Consider the following 22,760-nt stretch of genomic DNA (forward strand, 5'->3'; position numbering starts at 1 on the left):
GTGTCCATGTCGCGCGTCATACGTCCACTGCACAACTGCAAGATATATGTAGTCGCTCCCCGCGGCGTCCCCCCCCCAATGCGCGTGAATGCGAGAAACACAGCGCCCGGTGTCGCGGCGATGGAAGTCCCCCTCAACATACGAAGATCATTCAAGGGGTGCAGAAAAGGGTGAGAGCTTGCCAAATGCGAGGGCGAGTGTTCGCATAAGAGAAGAAAAGCCTCGGTCGACACGCAGAGCAGATACACTATACAGATGAAGAGCTGCGTTCCGACTAGGTCACCCTTACGTGCCGATAGTGACGGTCGTCACCAACGAGGAGTCTGCCTGTGTTTCTGTGTTTTTTTTTTGCGCGTCGGTGTTGTGAAGGCGATGCGCTTGACGAGCTTACATGGTGATGCGGAGATCTATGGAGACGTCCTTGCACTAGCGTGCAGTGCCGCAGTTTCAGTAGAGGGACAAACAACAACGCAGAAAGAGGGGAGCGATTCGATGGGGGGTGGGGGACCAGAAAAGACAAAGGCACCAGCACAGCAGCTGCTTCGTACACACGGCCCGTAGAGGGCGGGTGGGAGAACGGGGAAGGGGGCCTACCTGCAGCACTGAAGTTGATGATTCGCTCTTCCTCTTTGTTTTCTTTTCTTTTTCGACCGTGCGCATGCGTATATGCGTGAAGATACGGAGCTCATGAGGTTGCTTCAGGTGATCCAATGCGTTGTGGTTGCGCACTGCTGTGCTCCGTCAGCATCCACGCGCGGGTGCGTGAGAGCCACCAACCACGAACGGGACAGGAGTGGTAGAAATACAGTTGTACGGCAAAACGCAGAGAACCGCGTTGGGGCTGCGAGAGTCGAGAGGGAAAGGGCCGAAAGAGGTAACGAAATGTGTCTCCTTGTAAGCTGAGATTGCCGCGCATGCTCGCCGCAGTTTCTATGTTGTTGTCCGTCCTGCACCTCGAGCACTGGACGGGACGACAGCATCCATGTTTCATGTGCGAAAAACTATGCGGTGGGACTCACCTATTTAGAAGCAACTCCACCATGTGCGGTCCTTACATGCTTTCGGTTACGATGCCGGGGCAAGTGTCCCTCACGTAACAAAGAAGCAAAGAGGGGATGACAGCATCGGGCACCGCGGCGCACGCACACATTCAACCAAACGGGCGCCATCTTACCCATTCAGATGCACCGCCAAAGGAGACATGCAACAGGCATGAGAGGACGAAATCGGTGGCAGGTGAAACAGCTGGAAGAATCCGCTCCATCGAGGAAGCCGAAAGTTATGCCAAAACGGATGGGAAAAAAAGTGTCGGGGAGGGGGAGGGGGAGGGGGCATTGCCTGAGGTGCTGTGGCGCAGACAAAAAAAAGAGCAAAACAAGTCATGAACGGAACAACATCCGACAATAGAGGGACACAGAAAAATGAGCTGAGGGTTTTTTAAGTGGGAAGGCGCACGAGACTTCCGTCTATCTTGGCGGTGGAGTCTCAGCAAAGAATAGACACCAAGGGGCGAGTGGGGACATGGAGTGAGCCAGTACACCCATAGACCGGAGGACGCAGATACGAAAGTGAAGACACATCACGCAGACTCGCACGTGTCCCCGCGCTCATGGCACGCCTCTCTTACCTCCCTTCTTCGCTTCGACCAAGCCGCACACTTTTTCATGCCGAAAAGATGCTCGAAAACAAGGAAAAGGGGAGGGGAGGGGTGGGGGACGGGAAGCATCTGGCACGTCATGACTGTAAACTCGTTCGTTTGTCTTCTGAGACCATAATCTTTGGCTGCGGAAAACAAAAGAGAAACGGAACGACAAAGGGAAAAAAATAAAACAGCGAAAACAAAAACCAAAAGCCGAGGCGTACAGACATGCAGCGGAGATGGAAACCTAGACGAACAAGGAAATGACCCTGACTATCAAACATACGGGATAAAACATAGAATCTAACAATAACGTTTTCTGTTGCCGTTTTTTTTTATGTGTGTGTGTTCCGGCGAAGGGAGAAGAGAAGAAGGAGTTATCTGTTGGGAAGCCGTTTTTTTTTAATTAGCGGTTGCAGAGCAAGTACGCGAAGTGGATGCTCTGCGCTACATCACGCGTCAGGCACAACAGCGCTGTCGAGTTGAGATGAAACCGAGAACAAGAAACAAGGGACCAAGTCGCAACTGCATCCCCCCGAAAAAAGAAAAAAAGGAGAAAAAAGAGTAGCGATACACTAACCAGCAGAGGAGAAGAACCCGTCGACTGCACATTATTGCACACTTCCAAGCAAGGCAGAGCCCCACGGTGAGGAGGTGAGGTGAAAGGAGAGGACTGGGCAAAAAAGAAAATGGAAACACCATGAAGATATACAATGCGACAACGCTAAAAAAAAGAGCCCACAAACGGTGAAAGAGAACATGAAAGGGGGACAAAGCGAGCGACAACGAGAACGACAACAGCGAGGACCACCACTACTACCACAACCACCACACACGCTTGTGGGAGAGTGCAAAGAACGGATGTGCAGTATCCGTTTGTTTCTCTTTACTTTTTTTTCGCGCGTCAGACTCGCCGCGGGCGCACACGAAACTCCATCTTCTCTCGCGTCCCCCTCCTCTTCTCTTCGCTGTCATCAGTGCTAGGCAATGTGCGATAAGATGGAAAAAGTTATAACATGTAAGAGGGAGATCGCCGAATCTTTTTTTTTCACGGCAGTGAGACACGCGCAGATCCACGGAGGAGCATCAGGTGACAGGGGGATGGTCACAATCATGGGACAGAGTGCTTCAGAGCTTACTGCCAGCATCGCTCATATTCTTTCCCTCCAACGAAACGACGAAGCCGCCGCTGCCGGCGCGCTTCACCTTGTAGCCAGAGTTCTCGATATTGAAGCGGGCCCTGAAATGCTTGCGAACGTGCGCCAAGACCCGGTCCTCAGCGCTGCGGCGGAGCAGCATAATGATGCAGCCCCCAAAGCCACCACCCATCATACGACCACCGGCGACGTCTTTATCCTTGTTGATGAGCTCGTGGATGTAGTCGAGCTCGGGGGTGGTGATCTTCATGAGGTCGCGCATACCCACGTGACCGGCGTTCAAAATGTCGCCGGCCTTTTTGACACGCTCCTCACGTGACAACGGCAACGTCGGGTCGTTCAACTTGCGGAACTCCAACGTGCGCAGCTGCTCCATGATCTGGTAGCTGCCGCGCTCAAACTCTCCGGGTGTCATGAGAGGCTTGAACTCCGCCATGAACTTTTGCACGTCACCGTCGAAGCCGTACTGCTCTGGGTTGCGCACCATCAGGGAGAAGGAGTACGGCTTGCCACGGTAACGGTGCTCAGCGATTTTCTTCTGCGAGTTCTCCTGATCGATGCGAACCGAGTTGTACATCTGAGCCGTTCCACCGAGCAGGTCGTGCTTGATCATCGAGTCAATCAGCATCCACGAGTACTCGCCGTGGCCCAGGAGAGGTGTCATGTCGATGGGCTCGAAGGTGAGGTGCTTGCAATCCAGGAACATAAACTTGTCTGCCTCCGCGAAGGCAGAGATGAACTGATCCATGATGCCGACATTCACGCCGCAGTATTCCGTCTCGATAAGGCGCGCCTCCTTGGCCAGTTCCATCAGATCTTCCTTGGGCATCGACGGTACAATAGCATAGCGGCGGCCGCTCGAGGTGGGACAACCCTTGTAGCTCTTCGTGACAACAGCGTTGATAGCGTGAATGAGCGCGACGCCGAAGGCAGCCGATGCACTCATGCCGGCACCCATGGCGAGGGTGCCGTGCACTACCATGCATACCCCGTTGAGGGACGCGTCCTCAATGGCAACGCCGAGGTGGTTGAGTCGCAGCGTCATTGCACCACGCACAAAAGTTGTCCACGCCTTGTTATGCACAGACCCGCCAAGGTGGTCTATGTCGAAGTGCTCCTTCGTGTACGTTGCGTAGAAGCGAACCTTCGGCTTCGCTTCCTTCTGGAAGTGCTTCACGCGCCCCACAAGGATGTGTGTGCCCTCCAGCACCGCCGCCGGGCAAGTCCACCCCTCCATGTAGTCGACGTGCTCACCAATCAGGTTTACGCGGCCAGGAGAGAAGGTAAAGACTAGCCACTCGACATCCGCGTCATTCTCGACCTTGAACTCCTCGCAGAAAATGTGCGTCAACGTTGCCAGCGTGCTGTCAAGCCGCTCGTCCGGGTAGCTCTCCGCGGGCATGGCTGCGTGAGATCCGGAGAGGAAGTTACGGTATAATAGAGTTGGTGTGCGAAACCTAGTGTGCTGAGGAGCGCAGCGGTAATGCGAGACAACAGAACCAACAAGAACAAAAAAAAGGCCAAAGGACGAAGTGAATGCGAGCAAGATGCGCGTGTTTGAGTCGTACGCACGAGAAGAAGAACAGAGAGAGAAAAGGCGGAGGGACAATGGTGACCTTGCCGTCAAAGTTCTGACAGATTACCTTGTGATTGCGTAGGGGTGTGTTTGTGCGTGTGTAGTGGTACGGAGAGCTGAAGGAGCGGTGTGACAGGGCAGCCAACAACTAAGAACGCGAACGAAAAAAAGAAATACTTGCCGAGCATTATGGAGAAGATGGGTAGAGGTAAGGCACGCGACAGCGCGAGAGAGTCCGACATCTCACGGCGGTACATGTGGTGAGAGTAGAGAGACTCCCCCTCCTTTTCCCTTGCTTTCCACGCTGTGTGCCAGCGTGTGGATGTGTGCTTGTGTGTCCTCCCTCAGTAGCCTGTTGCCTTGCAGCACTGCAAGTGTCTCAGAAAGAGAGGCCATACACCAACTCATGCACCCAACAAGTTTCACCCGTACCATGCTTCAGGGGTGCAAAGAGGCGTCGAAGGGCAGCCCATGCGACCCCGAGGATCACAAGTCGCACCACTCGCCTCTACACAAAAGGGAGCTCTTTCAGAACCACTCCCTGATGGTCCTTACGCATGGCACCGCCCATTCAGAGCAGGGAAACTATGTCACGCGCGCACGGCAGTAGCTGCATCTGATCGGTACCTTTGTTCTCGCTTCAGCGGTGTGTAGTGGCAACATGGCAGCCCACGCCTTTCTCTCGCAGTGGATGTAAAGAGATGTAAAGTGTAAAGCAAAAAGAGACTGCCATTTCAGTCGGCGCATGTGCCACGGCGGCTGCCGTTCCCGTTCTATGCTCACAGTCTATGGTGTGCGCGTGGGTTCATGCGTCATCCTCTTCTTCTGGGGATGCGCTTCGAGGCCCTGTGCGGCTTGACAAACTATGCTGCGAACCGCAAGCCCAGAGAGATATTGCCTGTCCAGTGACATGTTATGGGGACGGCATCCTAGTGGCTGGAGCAGCAGGGGTGGAGCCCGCGCCGAGGTCCATCTTGACACGGCGGAGTCCCTCCTTCAATGCGTCTATGAGCTGAGCGGCTCGCATTAGTTCCTTTGACTTGGTCTGATTCTCTTCCCTGCACTCCTGCAGTAGCTGCTGGGAATGATAGAGTTGCGTCGCAAGCTGAACCGCCTGCGCACGAGACAGCTCACCACAGGGGAAGCAGGCTCCGGCCAGCTCTCTGCCCGCAGCCCCCGACACAAGCGCACAGTCTTTGATGTCGTGCACAGAGGCAGCATCCATCACCTCGAGTCGCTGACGCAGTCGCCGCACCTCGTCATTGGCGTCTGCTAGCTGTCGCTGCAAGGATAGGTTCCACTCGCGCAGCTGCACTGCCATGTCTTCGAGGTGTGCTGCGCGCTGGGCGTGAAGTCGCTCTTCGTCGCTGCGCACGGCGGCCAGCTGACGAGCCCCGTGCGTGTGCTGAAGGACCTCTTGCGAGAGCTGGGCTATACGCACGTCACGCTCCTGCAGCGCTTGAGTGTAGACGGCCCGCACCTCCTCCTCTCGTTTCTGCAGCGCATCTTCCATTCGCTTTACGGCATCCTCATTGTCCTTCAGGAACTTCTCGATTCGAGCACTCTGCTCTCGATGCTGCTGCCCTAGCCGCTTCTTGAGCTGCTCATTCTCTGAAAGGAGTTCCTCACGCTGCTTCGAGTGCCGCGCTCGCTCCGTGGAGAGCTTTTCTTGTAGTGCGTGCAGCTGCTGGCGTAGCTCTTCCAGTGCGCCGTCCTGTTCTGAAGTAGAGAGGGCGGCAGCGGCGGGAGTCTGCTTTTCTCCAGTGTTTTGGCACGACACCTCGCCTAGCAGTCTCGAAAGAAGGTGACGGTGTTGGTCAGCCTTCATGCGACGCATGCGCTCCTGCTGCAGCTGGCGCTGAAGCTCGTGCATTGCACCTTTGGCGTCGGTTGCAGGGCAGCACGCATCCAACTTCCAGCGAGAGGCCAAGTCCAGCAGCCCGTTCACCTCCTGTTTCGGGTTAGCGCGATTGCCATTGATGACAGGGTCAGCGTTGTCCTGAACTTGGTGGACGCAGCCGATACCTGCGGTCCCTCCGTTCAACACCGGCTGCTGAGGATCCGGAAGGGCATGATTTGCGTCACCATTAATGGCTGCGGACTGCGCGGGTATAGGGGTGCAACACCCCTGGTGATGATGAGGGCTGTGGGCCCCGCTCGCGTCAGGCGAGCAGTGTGGCTGCTCCTGCTCGACGTCCACCATCTTCCTCAGTGCGAGCCGCGCAGTCGCCTCGTTTGAGAAGAGGGCTACCGTGCAAGAGGCACTAGTGGGAGAAGAGGAGGAGCCGGGCCTGCCGGGGCCGGCCGCACAAGCTACCGGGAGCGGCCTCGCAGCGGCAGCGTGGCCATTACCATTGCTGCTGCCACCTTCGTCTTGGGGTGCAAAGGTGTCCAGGCACACCAGCGGGCTATTCCGTACGGTGTCCATGAACTGCACATATGGTGTCGTGCCGAAAATTTGCTCATAGAGCGAGTGCCACCGATGAAGGAAGGTGCGATTATCCAAGCTGCAAAGGGCACGACAGAGCACGCCGTAGGCCTCTCGATACGAGAAACTCGAAGACGTGGCGGTGACCACGTAGTAGTGCCGCAGTGCATCGTGCTGCGGCTCATCGGGGTGCACCTCATCGATGATAAAGTAGTAGATACACCCACGAGACTCCGCTGTGACAAGTTTGCCCAGCTCCATGGGCTGCACACCTGCTGCTCCAAGACACAACGCCACGGCACGGAGCGCCAACAGAGCCAGTTGCAGGAGAATGATGCAGATTGTAAAACAGTTCTCACCGAAAGACTCGGCCACCCTTCTTGCTGTGGCGCTTCTTCTGCATGTGCGGGTTGCGCAGTAGCTCACAAAGCCTGACTTCAGCGATGCAGTCGGTGCACACGAACACTCAGCCAAAGAAAGAGAGAAATCGATGGAGCGGTGGAGGAGCACCCCCAGGTGTGCTCGCTGGAGAGAAGAAAAGGTTATAGAGAGATGGAGGGGGAGAGGTGAGCACACTCGTGTTTTTCCTCCCAAGTAGTGGTGCGTATGGGCCGTCCGCACCCCGCAGGAGCGAATGCCCAGTCGGCGCTCTCTTCCTAGATGAGGAGGGAAAACAAGAGCTGCCTCACGCTCAACCACACCACAGCGTCATAGGTGTGTATTCTCACACGGCATCACCGCTGCACTTCGACGAGCATCGCTTGCCCTGCAAAAATCGTGCCAAGACAAAGCTGCAACAGTGATGTGAATTTTGGTGTGTTTGTTTTTTCTTTCTTCTTTCTCGTCAGCGAGCATTGCACAATTAACTGTGAACAGCGCAAGCGAGCACCACCAGGACCAACAAAGCGGCAGGTCACGGCACCGCACCAAACCCAGTGAACGCCCCCAACCACACAACGACCTGTCTCTGTCTCTGGCCCCATTCCCCTCACCCCGGCGGCACAGCGACAGAAAGAGAAGAAATCAGGAGAGGCAGGGAGAATGTGAGGCCACAACCGAAAGGACCTTCCAAAGCCGAACGCGTCTGCTACGTGCTAAGCGTCGGTGAACTGGGTGCGTGCAAAGGAAATGCAGGAGGCGCTAGCTTCTCGTCCGGGGGACGCAGCATCGCTATCGGGGCCCCGTATCGCTTCGTCTCCAGTGCCTGCAGTTCGTCCATCAGTTCTGGCTTCTGAGAGGCGGGGCTTTCAGAGAGGGGATTCACAGACCCGGCAGTGGCGTAGTTGGCGAGCCGAACGCCAAGCTGGCGACCCCCATTGCGCTCGTAGTAAGCCTCGCGACTGCCGACGAAAGCCCACGGCGTTGGCTGCATGGCTGTGTCAACAATGTCGGGAAAGTACGGAATCGTGTAAGCCTTCACAAGAAAGGCGAGCGGCTTGTCTGCCTCGTATCTGCCCTTCTGCGAAGACTTGCGAGCGCCGACGTTGGGTCGGCGGAAGTACATATCGGCGCGTGGGGCAACAAACTGGGCCTGAAACAGATAAGGGTTTTCCGGCGCCTCTGGACAACGCATAATGTTCGCCTTGGGGTGCTTCGTAGGGACGACGTGGGTCGGCCACCGCAGTGGATTGCGCCAGGGGCTGGTCGCATCCAGGTACTGGAGAAGTGGACGGTTGCGGAGCGTCTTCACGACCCGCTCGTACGCCATCTGTGTCAACAGATCCTTGAACACAACAGGGATATGTGTCGAGGATGATGCCGCGTCCCGCCAAGCACCGACAGGAAGAGGCACTTCCTCTGGCGGAGGTGCGAGCTCGGCAAGCAATGATTCCTCAGTGCCTGCACGGGCAGGCGCCGACGCACCAGCAGCGCTAGTGCCGTCGTCCGCCGCCGCAAACTCCGCCGACTCTGCCTCGCTGTACCGTAGCTCCTCCTCTGTCGCCTCCACCACTAAGCCGGCATCCTCCGCTGCACCCATCGCTGCGTCAGCGACGCTCACATCCCCCGGGCCGTCGCCAGTGCGCTCTGTCAGTTGAACTTCCTTATTCCACTCTCGTGTTTCATCATCGACCTGCGACGGCGCGATGGCGAGGGGGCGAATCGTGCTCAGCTCCTTTTGGGAAAACAACCGAGCCGACAGGCGCTGCGCCTCAGTCAACGTGAGTCGCTCCGTCGGCAGCGTGTGCACCGAGTTCATGACCATATCATACCGCAGCGTGTCGATGCCACCCATGTGGAAGGCGCTAGTGACCAGCACCGGATGGTGGATGTCGTGGTAGATGAGCTCCTTGCGTATGTCTTCCATGTGGACCGTCTGAATGGCGCGGTCATTGATCTGGTCCGCCTTGGTAAGGACAATGGTGAAGTTGGGCACCTCGCGTGCGAGAAACTGCAGCAGGTCTATGTCCTGAATGTAGAGTCCGTGTTTGTAGTGAGTGTCCATGCAGTAGTAAAGCATCTTCAAACTGGGCTGGCACCGAGCAAAGTTGCGCAAGAGCACGGCGTGTTGCAGCACCGCTGACCACGGCACGGATGTACCGCCGCACCCCGGCAGATCAACAACATTGAAAACGCCGCCTACATTGAAGAAGTTCATGGCGTCTCGGCGAAGGTGCCGATTGGAGCGGCCGACCTCGCGCGCGGAGCGGAAGAGTGAGCGCAGCAAGGACGTCTTGCCACACCGTTCTCGGCCAGCGAGGGCGATGAGGGGCGTGGCAGGGTTGCCGTCGGGAACAAAGCCGACGTTCATGGCGCTCGCCACGTGACGGTGACCTTTGGAGAAGATCTGATCTGCTAGCTGCGCTATAATTAAATCGCGGCTACTGGTGACCTCCTTCAAAGAACGCTGAACCTCGGCCTCCTTGCTCGCAATGTTGCGACGCCGCTGAAGGGTGCGTTCTCGCAGGCGATGCTTCCACTGCTGTTGCGTTGCCTCTGTGGGCTTGTGCATGTACCGACTGCCAGCGCTGTGTGTAGCGACCGAATTCGTCAGCGCGGTGCTGCACAGGCGCAAAAGAGAACACGAATACATGACGTAGAGGTGCCGTGTAGTGGTGTAGTATGCGTGTGTTCTGGTGTGGTGGGCTTCACGCAGTCCCGTCCTTGTCACCGTTGCAAAGCGCGGCCTTGCTGGGATGTGAAACGGAATAGGGCAACGAACGAGGAGCGGAGATGATGTGGTTGGGGTGGCTGGACCACGCATGTAAGGAAGGGGGAGAAACGGGAGCGAAGAGTGCGACGAATCGCGGTTCGACATGGAGTGATGAAAGCCTGGTGATGAAGCGAGGCAAGATCACTGGAATGGAGGCGGGAGGGCGTGTGTGTCGCACCCCCACACCCTCACACACACTTGACCTACATTGCCCTTCATCGTCGTCGTGATAGCTCGCACATCAAGGAAGGGAGAAGGCAGTGACAATGTGCATCACCTCTTACTTGCCCACCGTAAACAATGCTCTGTGCTCTTCTACTCGTGATGTCTTTCTGGCCAGCTCTCCGTAGGGGGGGGGGTGAGCAGTGCAGAGAGGCAGTCATGCACATTCACGTTCTATTGTGCTACACGTACACACATACACACATACACAAACGACAGGCGCGGATCACCACGTTTCGCCATGCATATCCTTGCACCCACGACGTGATGCGTCGGGTGGCGCTGCAAGCCGTCTTTCTGGGTACAGGATAGACAGCACCACAAAGCCCGTTCAAGTAAGAAACGCATGCACATGGGCGTACTCGACCGTCAGACTTGCAGAGACGCACCAAAGATGAGAGAGATAAATCCCACTCTGCAGCATGGAGCCTAGTAAACATCAAGTGGACCGTTGGCGCCTCTGTATGCACAGAGGACGGTAAACATATATATAGATGTGTATTGCGCCAGACACACACACACACGCACAAAACAAACAAAAACGTGCGCATCGATAGAACACGTCGGAGGGAAAACCAGGAAGAACCGGCGAGCGCAACACAGCGAACAACTGCCGTGCCCCGTCATCAAAAAAAAGAACGAAAATCAGAGCGTCCATCTGTCTTGTTTACATCTTTTTTTTCTTTGTGCCTCGTCGTCTGCGTGCAGGGCGTGCGCTACAAACCACACGACTTGAGTCATGCCACGCATCCCGTCACATCTCCCCAGCTATAGCAGCCTAGAATGCGCCGAAGCACACGTAGTGCTTATCATCCCAGCGGCGCAGCGCATTCGAGTACCGCAGGTGCAAAGGGTCTGGGCTTGAGATCTTCCACGGGTCCACGTGCGCCATCCACTCGAGCGCGGCTGGCACCCTGCTCACAAAGGCGGCAAACGCGCAGTTGCCCACCATACGCACCATGGCACTCTGGCTGCCCAGCGATGGCTCTGCCGCTGTAAAGCTGGACTGCGGGGACCACAGGTAGTAGTCGAGCAGCACCAGCAGCGCGTACTGCTCCGCCAATTGGGTTGCGCGAACGATGGCGTGTGACGGCTCTATTGCTGCTTCCGCCTCCTGTACCGCGGAGGAAAGAAGCGCAAGCAGGTTTAGCTGCGGTAGCGGCGCGCAGTTGATGACATGTGAAACGTGTTGTACAGCAACCTGCACTGTTGTGCACTGCGTCGCTGTCCGTGAACCGGAAGGGGTGGGCAGCGCCGCCTCTAGCACGATGTGAAACGCTGAGAGAAACGAAACATGTGCGTCACACGGCGCGCCCCCGAGCTGTGAGCCAGGGGAGCCTTCGGGCACTGCTCTTGACTTTTCATGAGGCCTGACAGGAATCTCACGCATGTCGTGCAGCCGGAACGCGAGGAGCGCGGCGGCAAGCGCGTAGAAGGCCTGCGACGGCAAGTCCATGGCCATCACCAGGGAGGGCGAGTGTGTCTCCTTCTGCAGAGCCGCAGCAACGCGGTCAAGAAATCTATCGAGCTGTTCGAGGGCTGTTGGTCCGGCGAAGAAGCGCATCGAGATACGCGTGTGCTTAAATGGACTCCCTGGGAGTGCGGTACTCACCTCCTCAGCGACGTCATCTGCGGTGAGAACGTGAAGCACATGCTCCGCAAGCTCGCCACTTGCCTCCAGCTCGACGTTCGACATGACAGCCAAAGAGCGCACCTCAGGTCTGGCGTTGATGGAGGCGTGTGCCGTCGTCGTGCGACTAGAGTCCAATGCACCTACGCTGGTGTGTGATGCGGTCACAATGGAGGAAGTGCGCGAGCAGCTACGCCACGCTGCCGAGGAATTTTCTTGCGCCACCACCCCCATCACTGGTTCACATTCCTCACTGCTTTGAACCGAGGGGTGCAACGGGTTGGCGGAAGCACAGACACCCCTGTGAAGCTCTGAGTGCGAGGTGCTACCCTCGTGACCAGTCCTCGCTTCGCACGGATCAACAGCACTGTCCCTGTGAGTTTGGCGCAGCACCTCCCTTACCAAGGTGGCCGATGACGGGACTGTTGTGAAGGCGTCGGTGGCTGTGCCGCCCTTGCGCACTCGTGTCCTGTAGTACAACATGCCACTCACTGTGGAGAGGCTTTCCTGAATGTGGTGTTTCAGGCCGGCGTCTGCGGCGCGGGCAAGGTCACCCTGCATCCACTCCTGCACCGCTGCGGCCGCTTGCACAGCCAGCGAGGCCGACGTCACGCTGTCGCCGGCTGTGGCACCTTCTGCAGCGCGCATGTCAGCCAGCTGTAGTGTGTCACCACCAAGGCGAGGTACAAAGGAGTCGTAAGGCGGAACACCCTCGACCTGCTGCGTATCAAGGCGCGGGACCGCGCCCACCGGTGTACCGTCAACACAGCAAAGCGGAAAACTGGCTGTGGTCATCCACTCAACAAATGGTGAGGGGGCGTCAGCGGTGCGGTCGCGCGCGCTTTGCAACATCAGCGTCACCTCCTGCACCCACTCTTTCCTGGGGAGTAGCGGCTGCTGTGAAATGTAGAGTTGAGGCGCAACGCCCAATACCGTCGGCACCGCCAGCTTTGCCGCAGGCAAGGCAGCGCCACTCGCTGACAGAGAGTGCGGTGCAATCAGAAAGGCTTCGTTTGCAGCGAGTTGGTCGCGCACAACACAGCTCATCGACCTCTCTGTCGCGCTGTGGCTGCTGCTCACTCCTCGGCGACGGATGCTGTCCTGCTGTGCATCCTGGACTGCATTGGTGGCCGTCGTTTGCACCGTCCGAAGAATCAGGGAGCACTTGTGCGGGGTGGAGAGCCACCCAAGCACGGGGCCGTGCATCTGGCGCATGTAGGCAGAGAACGACGTCGGTATCCCTTTCGGGTGACGTTGCCGCAGCTCTGCGTAAGCCACGTGAAACAGATTGAGGCACACTGACTTGATTCCATCATAGGCTCGACGCTGCAACACGGACATGCCAGGGCTGTCCATGAGCAGCTGCACATTTTCGTCAAGCGAGGCGCACTGCGCGAGGGCTAGATAGTCTTTCAAGCGCCGAAACAAATTCAAATGCAGGCGCGGCTGCGTCGCCCTCAACGGCGGGAGCAGCAATTCCTCCTGCACCCAGCCTTCCCTGACGTGCTCGCCCGTGGCGCAGCCGTTGCCCGACTGCTCCGTGTCACCGCCGCCTTCGCGATGTTGCACTGGCCGGTAGATCCAGCAGCGGCGGCTCTCCGGAGCGGGGGAGGTGGCATAGTCACCCCAAAGAGAGCCGAAGGCGTCACCTTCGCGGAAAAGGCGCTCGAGGCAGGCACGCAAGAGGGGCGGCAGGATGGGATCCTCGGGTGGCTGTGCCATCCTGGCACCCTTCCGGCTTGTTTTGAGAGGTGAGTTGGTGCCGACTGCACTAGAAGAGCTATGAAGTGCCTCGCGCGCCTTCATGTAGCTGCGGCGACGGCGGTACCCGCGATAGATGGACTGAATGAGTGTTGCGGCCGCATGCTCGAGACGGCGCACAACGACGAGGAACACGTCATCCTCCGCCTGCTGCGCTGCACTGTAGGTTAATAATCCCCGCTTGACAGGCTTTGCAGCAGGAGAATTTTCCGCGGCGGTGGTAGGCATCGCACTGTCGCCGAGAGAGAGAGGCCCGGTAGGCTGGTTAGAGCGTGTCTTGGAGTCGACTGAGGAGGAACACTTAGCCACTGCGTTCACCGTGCGCGGTGCACCGGGGGATGCATGGCGCTGTTGCTGCACCTTAGCCCAGTATTCCCTCGCGTACCCGAAAGTGTACGTCCGTTTCCGCCTCAGCTGTGCGGCGCGGTAAGCCTGCAAGGATGCTCGCTGCGCGGCTTCGTGGAGAGGACCGTAGCTGGCGAGCAATCGTGCGTATGTAAGGTGCGCTGACTCCGGTTTGTAGGACACAAAAAGAACGGATGGAAGCGTCCAACGAGGCGGATTTGTGGGGCTGTCGGCTGTGGAGGCGACTGTCGCCTGCGTCGCCCTTTTCAGCGCGCCATCGAGCGTGTCGAAGGTGGAGAGGTAGTCTCCTTGAAGGGAGGGGAGGAAGTTTACTTGTACCGCAGCCGCCGCCTCAGCGGCTGCTGCACGAATCTCTGTGTCGAAGTCACTTACTTTCTCAGCTCCCAGAGCGTCCTGCAACGTTGTAATGAACGGGGGCGTCGTCTGGTTGGCAAGCTTCCCGGTAGCGCTCCCGCAGCGGTACGCGACACCTTGGTAGAAAAACGCACTGGCGGTCGGAGCAGGGCACTCGATGAAAAGCAGTAGTGGCGCCACTGGATTTATCATGTGAAGCTGCCGCAGACACGAAGCGACCTCATAGGACGAAATTGCCTCTCGATACTGTACGGCTGGAAAAACGGAAGCCTGCGCTGTAGCTTCTGCCGCCGGCGGCATGCCCGAGGCGCGGCGGAAGTCGTGTGCCAGTGGACGCAGTTCATACTTGATGCCGTTCTCGAGACGGACTGAAGGTGGGGGTGTCAACTGAAGGTGTTTGAGAGGTTCGGCTTGCAGCTGCTCACCTTGTGCACCACCGCGAACCGGCTCCTGGTTGCTGGTGGGATCCTGTAGAGCTAGTTGCCGAAGAGAGTGCGCGAAAAATCTAATAGGGTCGCATGGCTTGTCTTTAAGGCAGTTCTCAAGGGTGAGGCGCACTTTATCCCCGAGGTGGTGATCCATATAGATGGCTGCTTCTGCGGCTGTGCCTGTCATAGGCGGCGACGATGAGTGTTGCATCATGCCAGCTGGCGAGGATGCCCTCCGCATGAGTGCAAGGAAGAACAAAAGAAAAAAGCAAGAGAGAAGGAGGCGAGCGACGCCTCACATCAGTACACCCAGAGAGACACGGCCCGGAAACAGTAGTGCAAACAACACAGAGTCGTCGGGGAGAGAGAGGGACAGACAGAGGTGAAGCAGGGAACCCTCAAAGATGATGCGCCGCTGTAGTAGGACATTCGCGAAGGCCGTTTTCTTTGGAGGTGCTAAGCTCTGTGTATGGCGCCGTGCACACTCTCTTCCTCAGCCCCGCCTAAAGATCTCCTGGAGGTCCTGAAAGACTCAGTCATTGTTGCAGATGAGAGACACTCGACCAATTCCTTCTGCATGTCGACACGCCCTACACAACAAGACATGCACAGAGGGACCGTTTTTCTCTCCATGGTACGCCTTTCTCAAGTCACCTGAATCGAGGCGCACACCTCCGCTTCTGTGCCATTGGCTTTCTTCGATCGGGCATGTGTGCCATTGTCAGTGAACGCAACCCTGACAACACCCACAAGAGGGAGGGGCTACACAATAATAGTAGTATGAGCACTAAACGCAATCAACATGGAGATGTACCTTCAGCGTGTTTTTCTTGTGTACGAATGGGAAAGAGTCGTCGCCAAAAATGACGAGTGTGTGCAGCCACTCGCCACGAGGGATTCCGACAAACTTTTCAACTTCGTTTTTTTTTACGTCTTCAATTTGATCGTTCACCAACTTCTCTCTCCTCAACTGGCGCTTAGGCGTCGAGAGAGTGGAGGAATAAACGCATGCACAACCACAGCTCACCCAGCTCCGCGGCACAACGGCTACACTCTGGCCGTCCAGGACACACCGCCCTGCCGTCGAATCGCACCGCGCACAGCGTCCCGCGCTCCAGGGCACGCGCGATGGCGTCTCTGTCGCCCGCGTAGCAGGCGGCGGCGGCCTAGGTGCGCGCCGCGCTATTCCGTAACGGGGTGCAGTGACTCGTGCTTCCCGCAGCTGCGCCGCTCCCGCCCCTCCCTCGCGCTCCGCGTACCGCCGGGTGCTTTGCCTCGCTGTGGTGCACCATGCCCGCTGTGCTTCACAGCGCCAGCGCGCAGTGCTCGCATTGGTGCCAGCCCGCGGCCGGCCTCCAGACGGCGTGCTTGCCTGAAGGACGGGGACTCGCTGCCTTCACCGTCCATTTCCGTCCGTGCCAGCGTGGTGTGTGTGGGAGGGGGGAGGGTTGGGGAGGGCGTGCCTGGATGGCCTGCCCGCATGCGCCGCGACCGTCAGCAAACTGCCGTGAGGCTGTGGCAGCGGGAGGCACTCCGCCCTCGTCCTCACCCGCACGCCTTTCACAGCCGCGGGGCCGTGTCCAGGCGGAGAGGGAGGCCGGTGCATGCGCACGTGCGCCGGCCCCGCCCAGAGCTCCCGGCCTGTCGCGCTGAGGATGCACACAAGGGGTGCCGAGGGGGGGAGCCCCGGTGCTGCGCAAGCGAGACGCGCGTAAGGTCATTCTGTGCAAACTGCTTGCGTGAAACGAGGTCGGGTTCGAGCGTCGGGGGGGGGGTGCGGGAATGTCGCATAGCATATGGCGCACAATGCGAGGCCGGACCTCCTCACAGCAAAACACAGGCGGGGATGGGAGGCACAACACCGGTAGCGGTGTAGTACGCTGCACGCCATCGGCACCTCATGCTGCCACCAAGAGTCGCCCGCCGTCGGAGGAGCCTGAAGCACACACAGCTGCCGGTGCGGGCCCTGGCGAGGAGGGTTTCCTGCCGTCGCGTGCGCTCCGCAGCATTCTTCCTCGGGTGCTGGGCGGCGGCGGCCACGAGCCTCTTGTGGCTGCACCTATACGAGGACACAACCGTCATACACCATCGCGCCTGCTCCACAGTCAATGGCTCTCGTTACCGCACCATTGCTGTTTTGAGAAGAGCACACGCGTCCGTGGTCAACCGCCACTCGTACAGCAACCGGCTTCAAGCAGAGAGAGATACGCACGCGCGAGGCTTACCACACAGATGAACACCCACGCCGCTTGTCTCTGCCTTGGACCAGCCAACGCACTCACACAGCGACAATCAAAGATGCTCGTCAAGTTCGAAAATAACGTCCATGAGGCCGTCCCAGTCACGACACGGGCAAAGCCAGAAAGCGAACCACACGGATATCCGCGACACTAGCCCCATGAAAGCATCAGCAGCAGTAACAAAGCGAAAAAACAAAAAGAATTGCCGATAAAGTATTCGGTTAAGTTTTCTATCGCTCGCAGCGCCCTTCCTTGCGTGCCTCAGACACGGCTCCGCCACCGCCGAGGAGAGACCTAAGCACCGAAAAGAGAGAAAAAAGCACACAGGGAGGTGGCGGGTAGAGCCTTAGGAGGGAAGAAGGGGATATAGCAGTCCCCACCAGCACGCTGCAGCTCATGTTCTGTGCTCGTACCATAGCTCTCGCGCGTGCGCCTGTCGGGCAATGAAATGCCGTCCCCTCTGCCTTTCTTTTCTGTCCGACCTCTCACGACCTTGCTTACCGACAGAGACACCAACGGGCAAAGCGTGCCTACCTGCCAGCTCATCGCACGCCACAGTCGAGTTCTCATGGCAAAAAGCGGTGTTTTTTGATGTATCCATTGTGCCCACAGAACACAAGATCACTGCACAGCCCCCTGATACAGACCCCATCGCGTGGGGCGAGGCAGCCGTAGCCACAGACGGCTTATAGCCATGCGCCGAGTCCGTTATCTGAGAGCACGGACTCTGACTCACGCCCTACCCACCCACCGCCCGCTCTGCAGGTCGGCTCGCACCAGCTCCTCGCATCACGCTGGCCGCCACCTCGTGCATCCCCCTCAGGGTGACACTCAGGCTGCCCGCACCGGCAGGCAGTGAGGGAAGGCTGCGATCCGCTGGTGTCACGCTGCCGCGTTGCCTACCATATGGATGGCACAGGCGTCTTTGCCGTCGCAGGTCGGTCCGACGCAGCCCCATCCAGGGCCCGGTCACCGACATCAGAAGCGATGCACCGCTCTGACCACCCCTAAGCCTTGGGTGCATGACCCTGTCACTACCACTGGCGGCTCAGCATTGGCAGGCAGATAGTGTGAGTGGAGAGCCGCCTGAATTCCTGAAACACAGAGAGGGGTGTGGGTGACGGTACTGGACCCTGGGATACCATGCGCTGAGGGGGACGCCACCTGTTATGAGGGTAAGCTGACGCGAGTGAACAAGAAGAGATGTCATGCACAGGAACCAGTGGAAGAAGGAAACGTGCGCAAAGAGAAAACAGGAAAAAAAAGCAGAAACGGGAAAAACTCACTTTCGTGTTGCGGCCGCGCCCGAGGAAAGATGGTAAAGCGTGCTTGTCGTTAGTGAACAGGCGGCGTGGAAGATGGGAGTTCCTCGTCCTCAAGCAGGTCGTTGACCTGTGCAACGCGGACATCCTCTCGTTCGAGCATACCATCTGAAATCAATAGTGGCATATCTTCCATCTCGTCCGCCAAAGTCGCGTATTCGCCATTATCGTCGACTTCGTCACCCTCTTGGCTAGAGTTCTCACGGGAATCGTCGATCTCGGCTAGCGGCCGCCTTGTGGTACTAGCGCCGTCCTCGCCGGTCACGTGTAGCGGAGAGCCCTCCGGGAAGTTGAAGATGGCGTTCTGAACGACTCCAGAAATAGGGTTGATAGCAGTCCCGATGGCCAAGGTCGCGAAGGAGCTGTGGAGAAGAGACTCGCGTTCCTCGACGTCGCCAGTGAATGAGCCAAAGAAGCTGTAGCGTGACCGCACCGATGCCCGTGCCGAGTCGGCACTGGAGCGCCGGTCCCCGTCATTGTTGTCCTCCATGACCGATGAGCTACCGTGTTCCTCCACGTCTCCTCCGTCGCCGCTGTTTTCGGACGGAATGTACACGGAGGCTGCAAGGTAGGCGCCAATCGCTAGCGGAATGACGCTCAAGAGAAACACTAGGTAGTGGTTCAACGGAAACGGGCGCGGTGTCGAGATGGACCACGCGAAGAGCGGGGCAAAGATGAAAGGCACGGCGCAACGAACCACACATCCTGTAGACTGCTGAATGCCAAACATGATGGCCACCTTGCCTTGCGGTGCCGTCAGTGACACGAATAGCATGATGAGTGCGAAGTTCCAGCTCTCCACCACCTTGCGCAGCATGCCCATCGCCATTGTATACCAGAACCTACCTGTGCCGAACCCAGTCGCCGTTGGCACCACGACTGTGAAAAAGGCATATATGAGCTGAGACGCAATCCAGAACCGAATGGGTCCCCCCCAATACTTGATCACTGAAGCAAAGACGATGTTCGCAAGCACTGTCGGGGCGCCGTTCACCAACAACAGAATCGCCATCTGGTGCGGTGACAGCTGCAGGCCGCCGTTCCGAGACTCTGCTGCCATCCAGAGCGGAAAAATCTCCGTGAACATCATGTCGGATGTGCAGATCAGCATCGAGATGAGGCAGACACGCCGCAGCAATGGGTTCACAAAGGCTTCTTTGAAGCCGAAGTGGGTATGCGGTTCGGAAAGGCAAGTACCCGTCGGATGGGAAGCTGCGCTAGGCGACTTCACAGGTCCGGCTCCGTTGGATTCAGTGTGGTCGTCCGCGTATATGACTGTCACCTCGGTGGCCGTGTCGCACGGAAGCCGCGGCTGCACAAAATTCAACACGGGGCCAAGAATTTTCACAACATAGCGCGGCAGCAGTTCTCGTAGAGGCCGAGCACTCTTGTTGCTTTCCCGTAAGAACAGGACACTGATTAGTACGGCAAACAAGTTGTACGTTGCCACGACAGTACTGGGAAGAAAGGCGGGATGCCTGCCCATGAAGCTAGTTGGAGACACGTGCAGGAAGGCAAGCCCTGGACTCGACGCGGGATTGTAGAGAAAGCCACCGATAGCTGGGCCAAACAGGGTTCCCACACCCCAGGTGAGACTGACCAGCGCCAGGCCCTTTGCACGGTTCGTCGTATCCGTCAACTCACTGATCATCGTTTTGGCCACGATCGAGCAGCCGGCCAACAAGCCATGCAAAAAGCGCCAGAGGCACAACACCCACAAGCTGCCGCTCAGTCCCATGAAAAACATGCAAACAGCACAACAGAACACGCCGATGCTGATGGCCAGTTTGCGGCCGACCTTATTACTGAACGAGCCCCATAATTTGCCACTCAGCACTTGTCCGAGCATGAAGAGACTGACAGGAAAGCCTGACGCGTAGCCAGAGCTGTCTATGTCCCAGCCCTTAATATACGCAATAAAGGAAGGCACAAACGGAATCAACACACTCCAGCAAACGCTCTCCGTAAGCAGGACGATGCATAGAATAAACAGCTGACCCCATGGGAGCGGTGTCTCCCTGACACGTTCACGCCTGTTCCCGGATCCCTCACATGGCGCCACCGAGGATTGTGTTGCGGCAGAAGTGTCTCTCCGAAGCTGAATCATGTGCAGCTGATGCTTTTCTTCTTCTGTGGATAAAAGAGTGAAGCGGTGGGGAAAAGAAACGAAGGAAAGATGCGCGCATAAAAGAGCAACACCGCGGCTCCACAGCAACTGCACAGACTCACACAGAAAAACTCGATACACACCGATACATCCGATTTGGGGACGGAACCCCCGCTTAGAAGTGGCAATAAGGCAACGAAAGTGAGACTGGCAGGTCAGCAGACAAAAGAAGCACACACACAAGCGGTACACTTGTGCTCGCACAGGGGGGTGGTGCAGCAGCGGCCATGTACTTTTTCTTACATGTCGCCGTTTCGTTTGTTCTCTCTCCGGCAAGCTACGGAAAGCAGAGCAGGAGTGCCACTGGTGGGGAGAGGAGGGTGGGGTGGCGAGGGGGCAGACGGGTCCTCACTGCTTGTGTGTCAATGCCTCTCGCCCTTGCCTATGGTGCTTCTCCAATTCGTTTCTTGTGGATCCCTCCACGCCACCCGCCCACTCTGCGCGTGCCTGAAACGAAACCCACGGGGCACCTGAGCGGCCAATGAAAACACACGGAGGAGCACCAAAAAGAGAAGCAAACAGAAAACACATTACAGCCACTTTCGAGGCCGCGCCCGCTCCGCGTACGTCTCCGCGTCGCATTGACACTTGTGTGCCTCACCACCTTCTCGCAAGTGGGCCCACCAAGAAAACGAAAGCGAACACCTGAGAGCCAGCACGGTGCTCACCCAGTCGTGCATGACGCGACAGCACCGAGGATGAGCAACACACAGACAGACACACAGGCACCTAAACGAAAGCTCAGTTTGCCTCCTGCAGCGCCTTCCGTCTCCCCTGAACACCTCCACAAGCGTAGACGCATGCACAACCACAGCTCACCCAGCTCCGCGGCACAACGGCTACACTCTGGCCGTCCAGGACACACCGCCCTGCCGTCGAATCGCGCCGCGCACAGCGTCCCGCGCTCCAGGGCACGCGCGATGGCGTCTCTGTCGCCCGCGTAGCAGGCGGCGGCGGCCTAGGTGCGCGCCGCGCTATTCCGTAAGGTGGTGCGGCGACTCGTGCTTCCCGCAGCTGCGCCGCTCCCGCCCCTCCCTCGCGCTCCGCGTACCGCCGGGTGCTTTGCCTCGCTGTGGTGCACCATGCCCGCTGTGCTTCACACCGCCAGCGCGCAGTGCTCGCATTGGTGCCAGCCCGCGGCCGGCCTCCAGACGGCGTGCTTGCCTGAAGGACGGGGACTCGCTGCCTTCACCGTCCATTTCCGTCCGTGCCAGCGTGGTGTGTGTGGGAGGGGGGAGGGTTGGGGAGGGCGTGCCTGGATGGCCTGCCCGCATGCGCCGCGACCGTCAGCAAACTGCCGTGAGGCTGTGGCAGCGGGAGGCACTCCGCCCTCGTCCTCACCCGCACGCCTTTCACAGCCGCGGGGCCGTGTCCAGGCGGAGAGGGAGGCCGGTGCATGCGCACGTGCGCCGGCCCCGCCCAGAGCTCCCGGCCTGTCGCGCTGAACAGTCGTAGGTGGCTGGCGGGTGGATGCGGCCGTTGGCGGAATTATCGACACGATTCCGTGGTGCAGTGGTCCAGACGCAGTGGTGGTCGCGGGCCTCTTCGGCACGGCGCTGGCTCAGACGTTCCCAACCTAGTGTATACTGAAGCGTGATTGCACGATGGGGTGGCGGGTATCAGTAGGAGTAATGAAGGAGCGCAACAGCCACGCTAGAAAAAAAAAACAGCAGAGTCGCAGGCGAATGTTTGGCTGTCGAGAACAACGTAGCAGCCCCGCTGTTGTGACCACCTGTTGGTTAGTGCGCACGTGAACGGTTGCACCAGATTTCGGTTACGTGCATGGCTATGGCAATGTGCATCGTGCAAGGCGGAGTTTGGAAGAAACACTTAGAGATACAAGGAGGAAGTGCAAGACACAATAACGGTACGAGAAGGACAGCACTGGTATGTGGCACGCATAACTGTCATAAGGGATAAAGAGACAGATCTTCGAAAAGGGTAGCCAAGTGTCCATCACCTACCTGCATGGCATGTATGTTTAGCTCATGCTTCCTCTCACGCGCCGCAGGGAGGCTACCCTGCCTTGCATCGGTTTTCTTCTCTGGCAGCCACGCAACGCTTCACATGCTTGCCGAGTTTGCCGGCTAGCAGACGCGTGCAAGTGCTTGAGACGCGGAGCACCGCACAACCAAAGGGTGCAGCTCCATATTCAACTGCAGGTGAGTAAGTGCCCGTTTTCGGACTTCTTTTATTCTGCTTGAAGACCCGCTACGCAGTTCCTGTATGTCCTGTCGCCCCCTCCTGTCATCCGTGAAACTCACAAAAGCGAGCAACAAGGCAGAGCGGACGGGTCGGACGGGCGTGCTGCGGCTGCTG

The 22,760-nt window shown here is 58.0% G+C and overlaps 5 protein-coding genes across 5 annotated transcripts; all 5 read right to left on the reverse strand.

Annotated features, from left to right (window-relative positions):
• Positions 1-2,767: 2,767 nt before the first annotated feature.
• LMXM_34_2740 (galactokinase-like protein) lies at positions 2,768-4,198 on the reverse strand (the record flags this gene model as incomplete). The annotated part of the gene is made up of 1 exon (XM_003879221.1): positions 2,768-4,198. One exon carries the CDS (start codon positions 4,196-4,198, stop codon positions 2,768-2,770), a length of 1,431 nt encoding a protein of 476 aa, XP_003879270.1.
• Positions 4,199-5,285: 1,087 nt separating this feature from the next.
• Positions 5,286-6,575, reverse strand: LMXM_34_2750 (conserved hypothetical protein; the record flags this gene model as incomplete). Its single annotated transcript, XM_003879222.1, has 1 exon — positions 5,286-6,575. The coding sequence occupies one exon, from the start codon at positions 6,573-6,575 to the stop codon at positions 5,286-5,288; it is 1,290 nt and encodes a 429-aa protein (XP_003879271.1).
• A 1,312-nt stretch (positions 6,576-7,887) lies between these two features.
• Positions 7,888-9,750, reverse strand: LMXM_34_2760 (conserved hypothetical protein; the record flags this gene model as incomplete). Its single annotated transcript, XM_003879223.1, has 1 exon — positions 7,888-9,750. One exon carries the CDS (start codon positions 9,748-9,750, stop codon positions 7,888-7,890), a length of 1,863 nt encoding a protein of 620 aa, XP_003879272.1.
• Positions 9,751-10,951: 1,201 nt separating this feature from the next.
• On the reverse strand, positions 10,952-14,899 carry LMXM_34_2770 (conserved hypothetical protein; the record flags this gene model as incomplete). The annotated part of the gene is made up of 1 exon (XM_003879224.1): positions 10,952-14,899. One exon carries the CDS (start codon positions 14,897-14,899, stop codon positions 10,952-10,954), a length of 3,948 nt encoding a protein of 1,315 aa, XP_003879273.1.
• A 3,388-nt stretch (positions 14,900-18,287) lies between these two features.
• Positions 18,288-20,381, reverse strand: LMXM_34_2780 (transporter-like protein; the record flags this gene model as incomplete). The annotated part of the gene is made up of 1 exon (XM_003879225.1): positions 18,288-20,381. The coding sequence occupies one exon, from the start codon at positions 20,379-20,381 to the stop codon at positions 18,288-18,290; it is 2,094 nt and encodes a 697-aa protein (XP_003879274.1).
• Positions 20,382-22,760: the final 2,379 nt, after the last annotated feature.

The sequence above is a fragment of the Leishmania mexicana genome, chromosome 34 (genome assembly GCF_000234665.1).
Source record: "Leishmania mexicana MHOM/GT/2001/U1103 complete genome, chromosome 34".
NCBI classification, from domain to species: Eukaryota; Euglenozoa; class Kinetoplastea; order Trypanosomatida; family Trypanosomatidae; genus Leishmania; species Leishmania mexicana.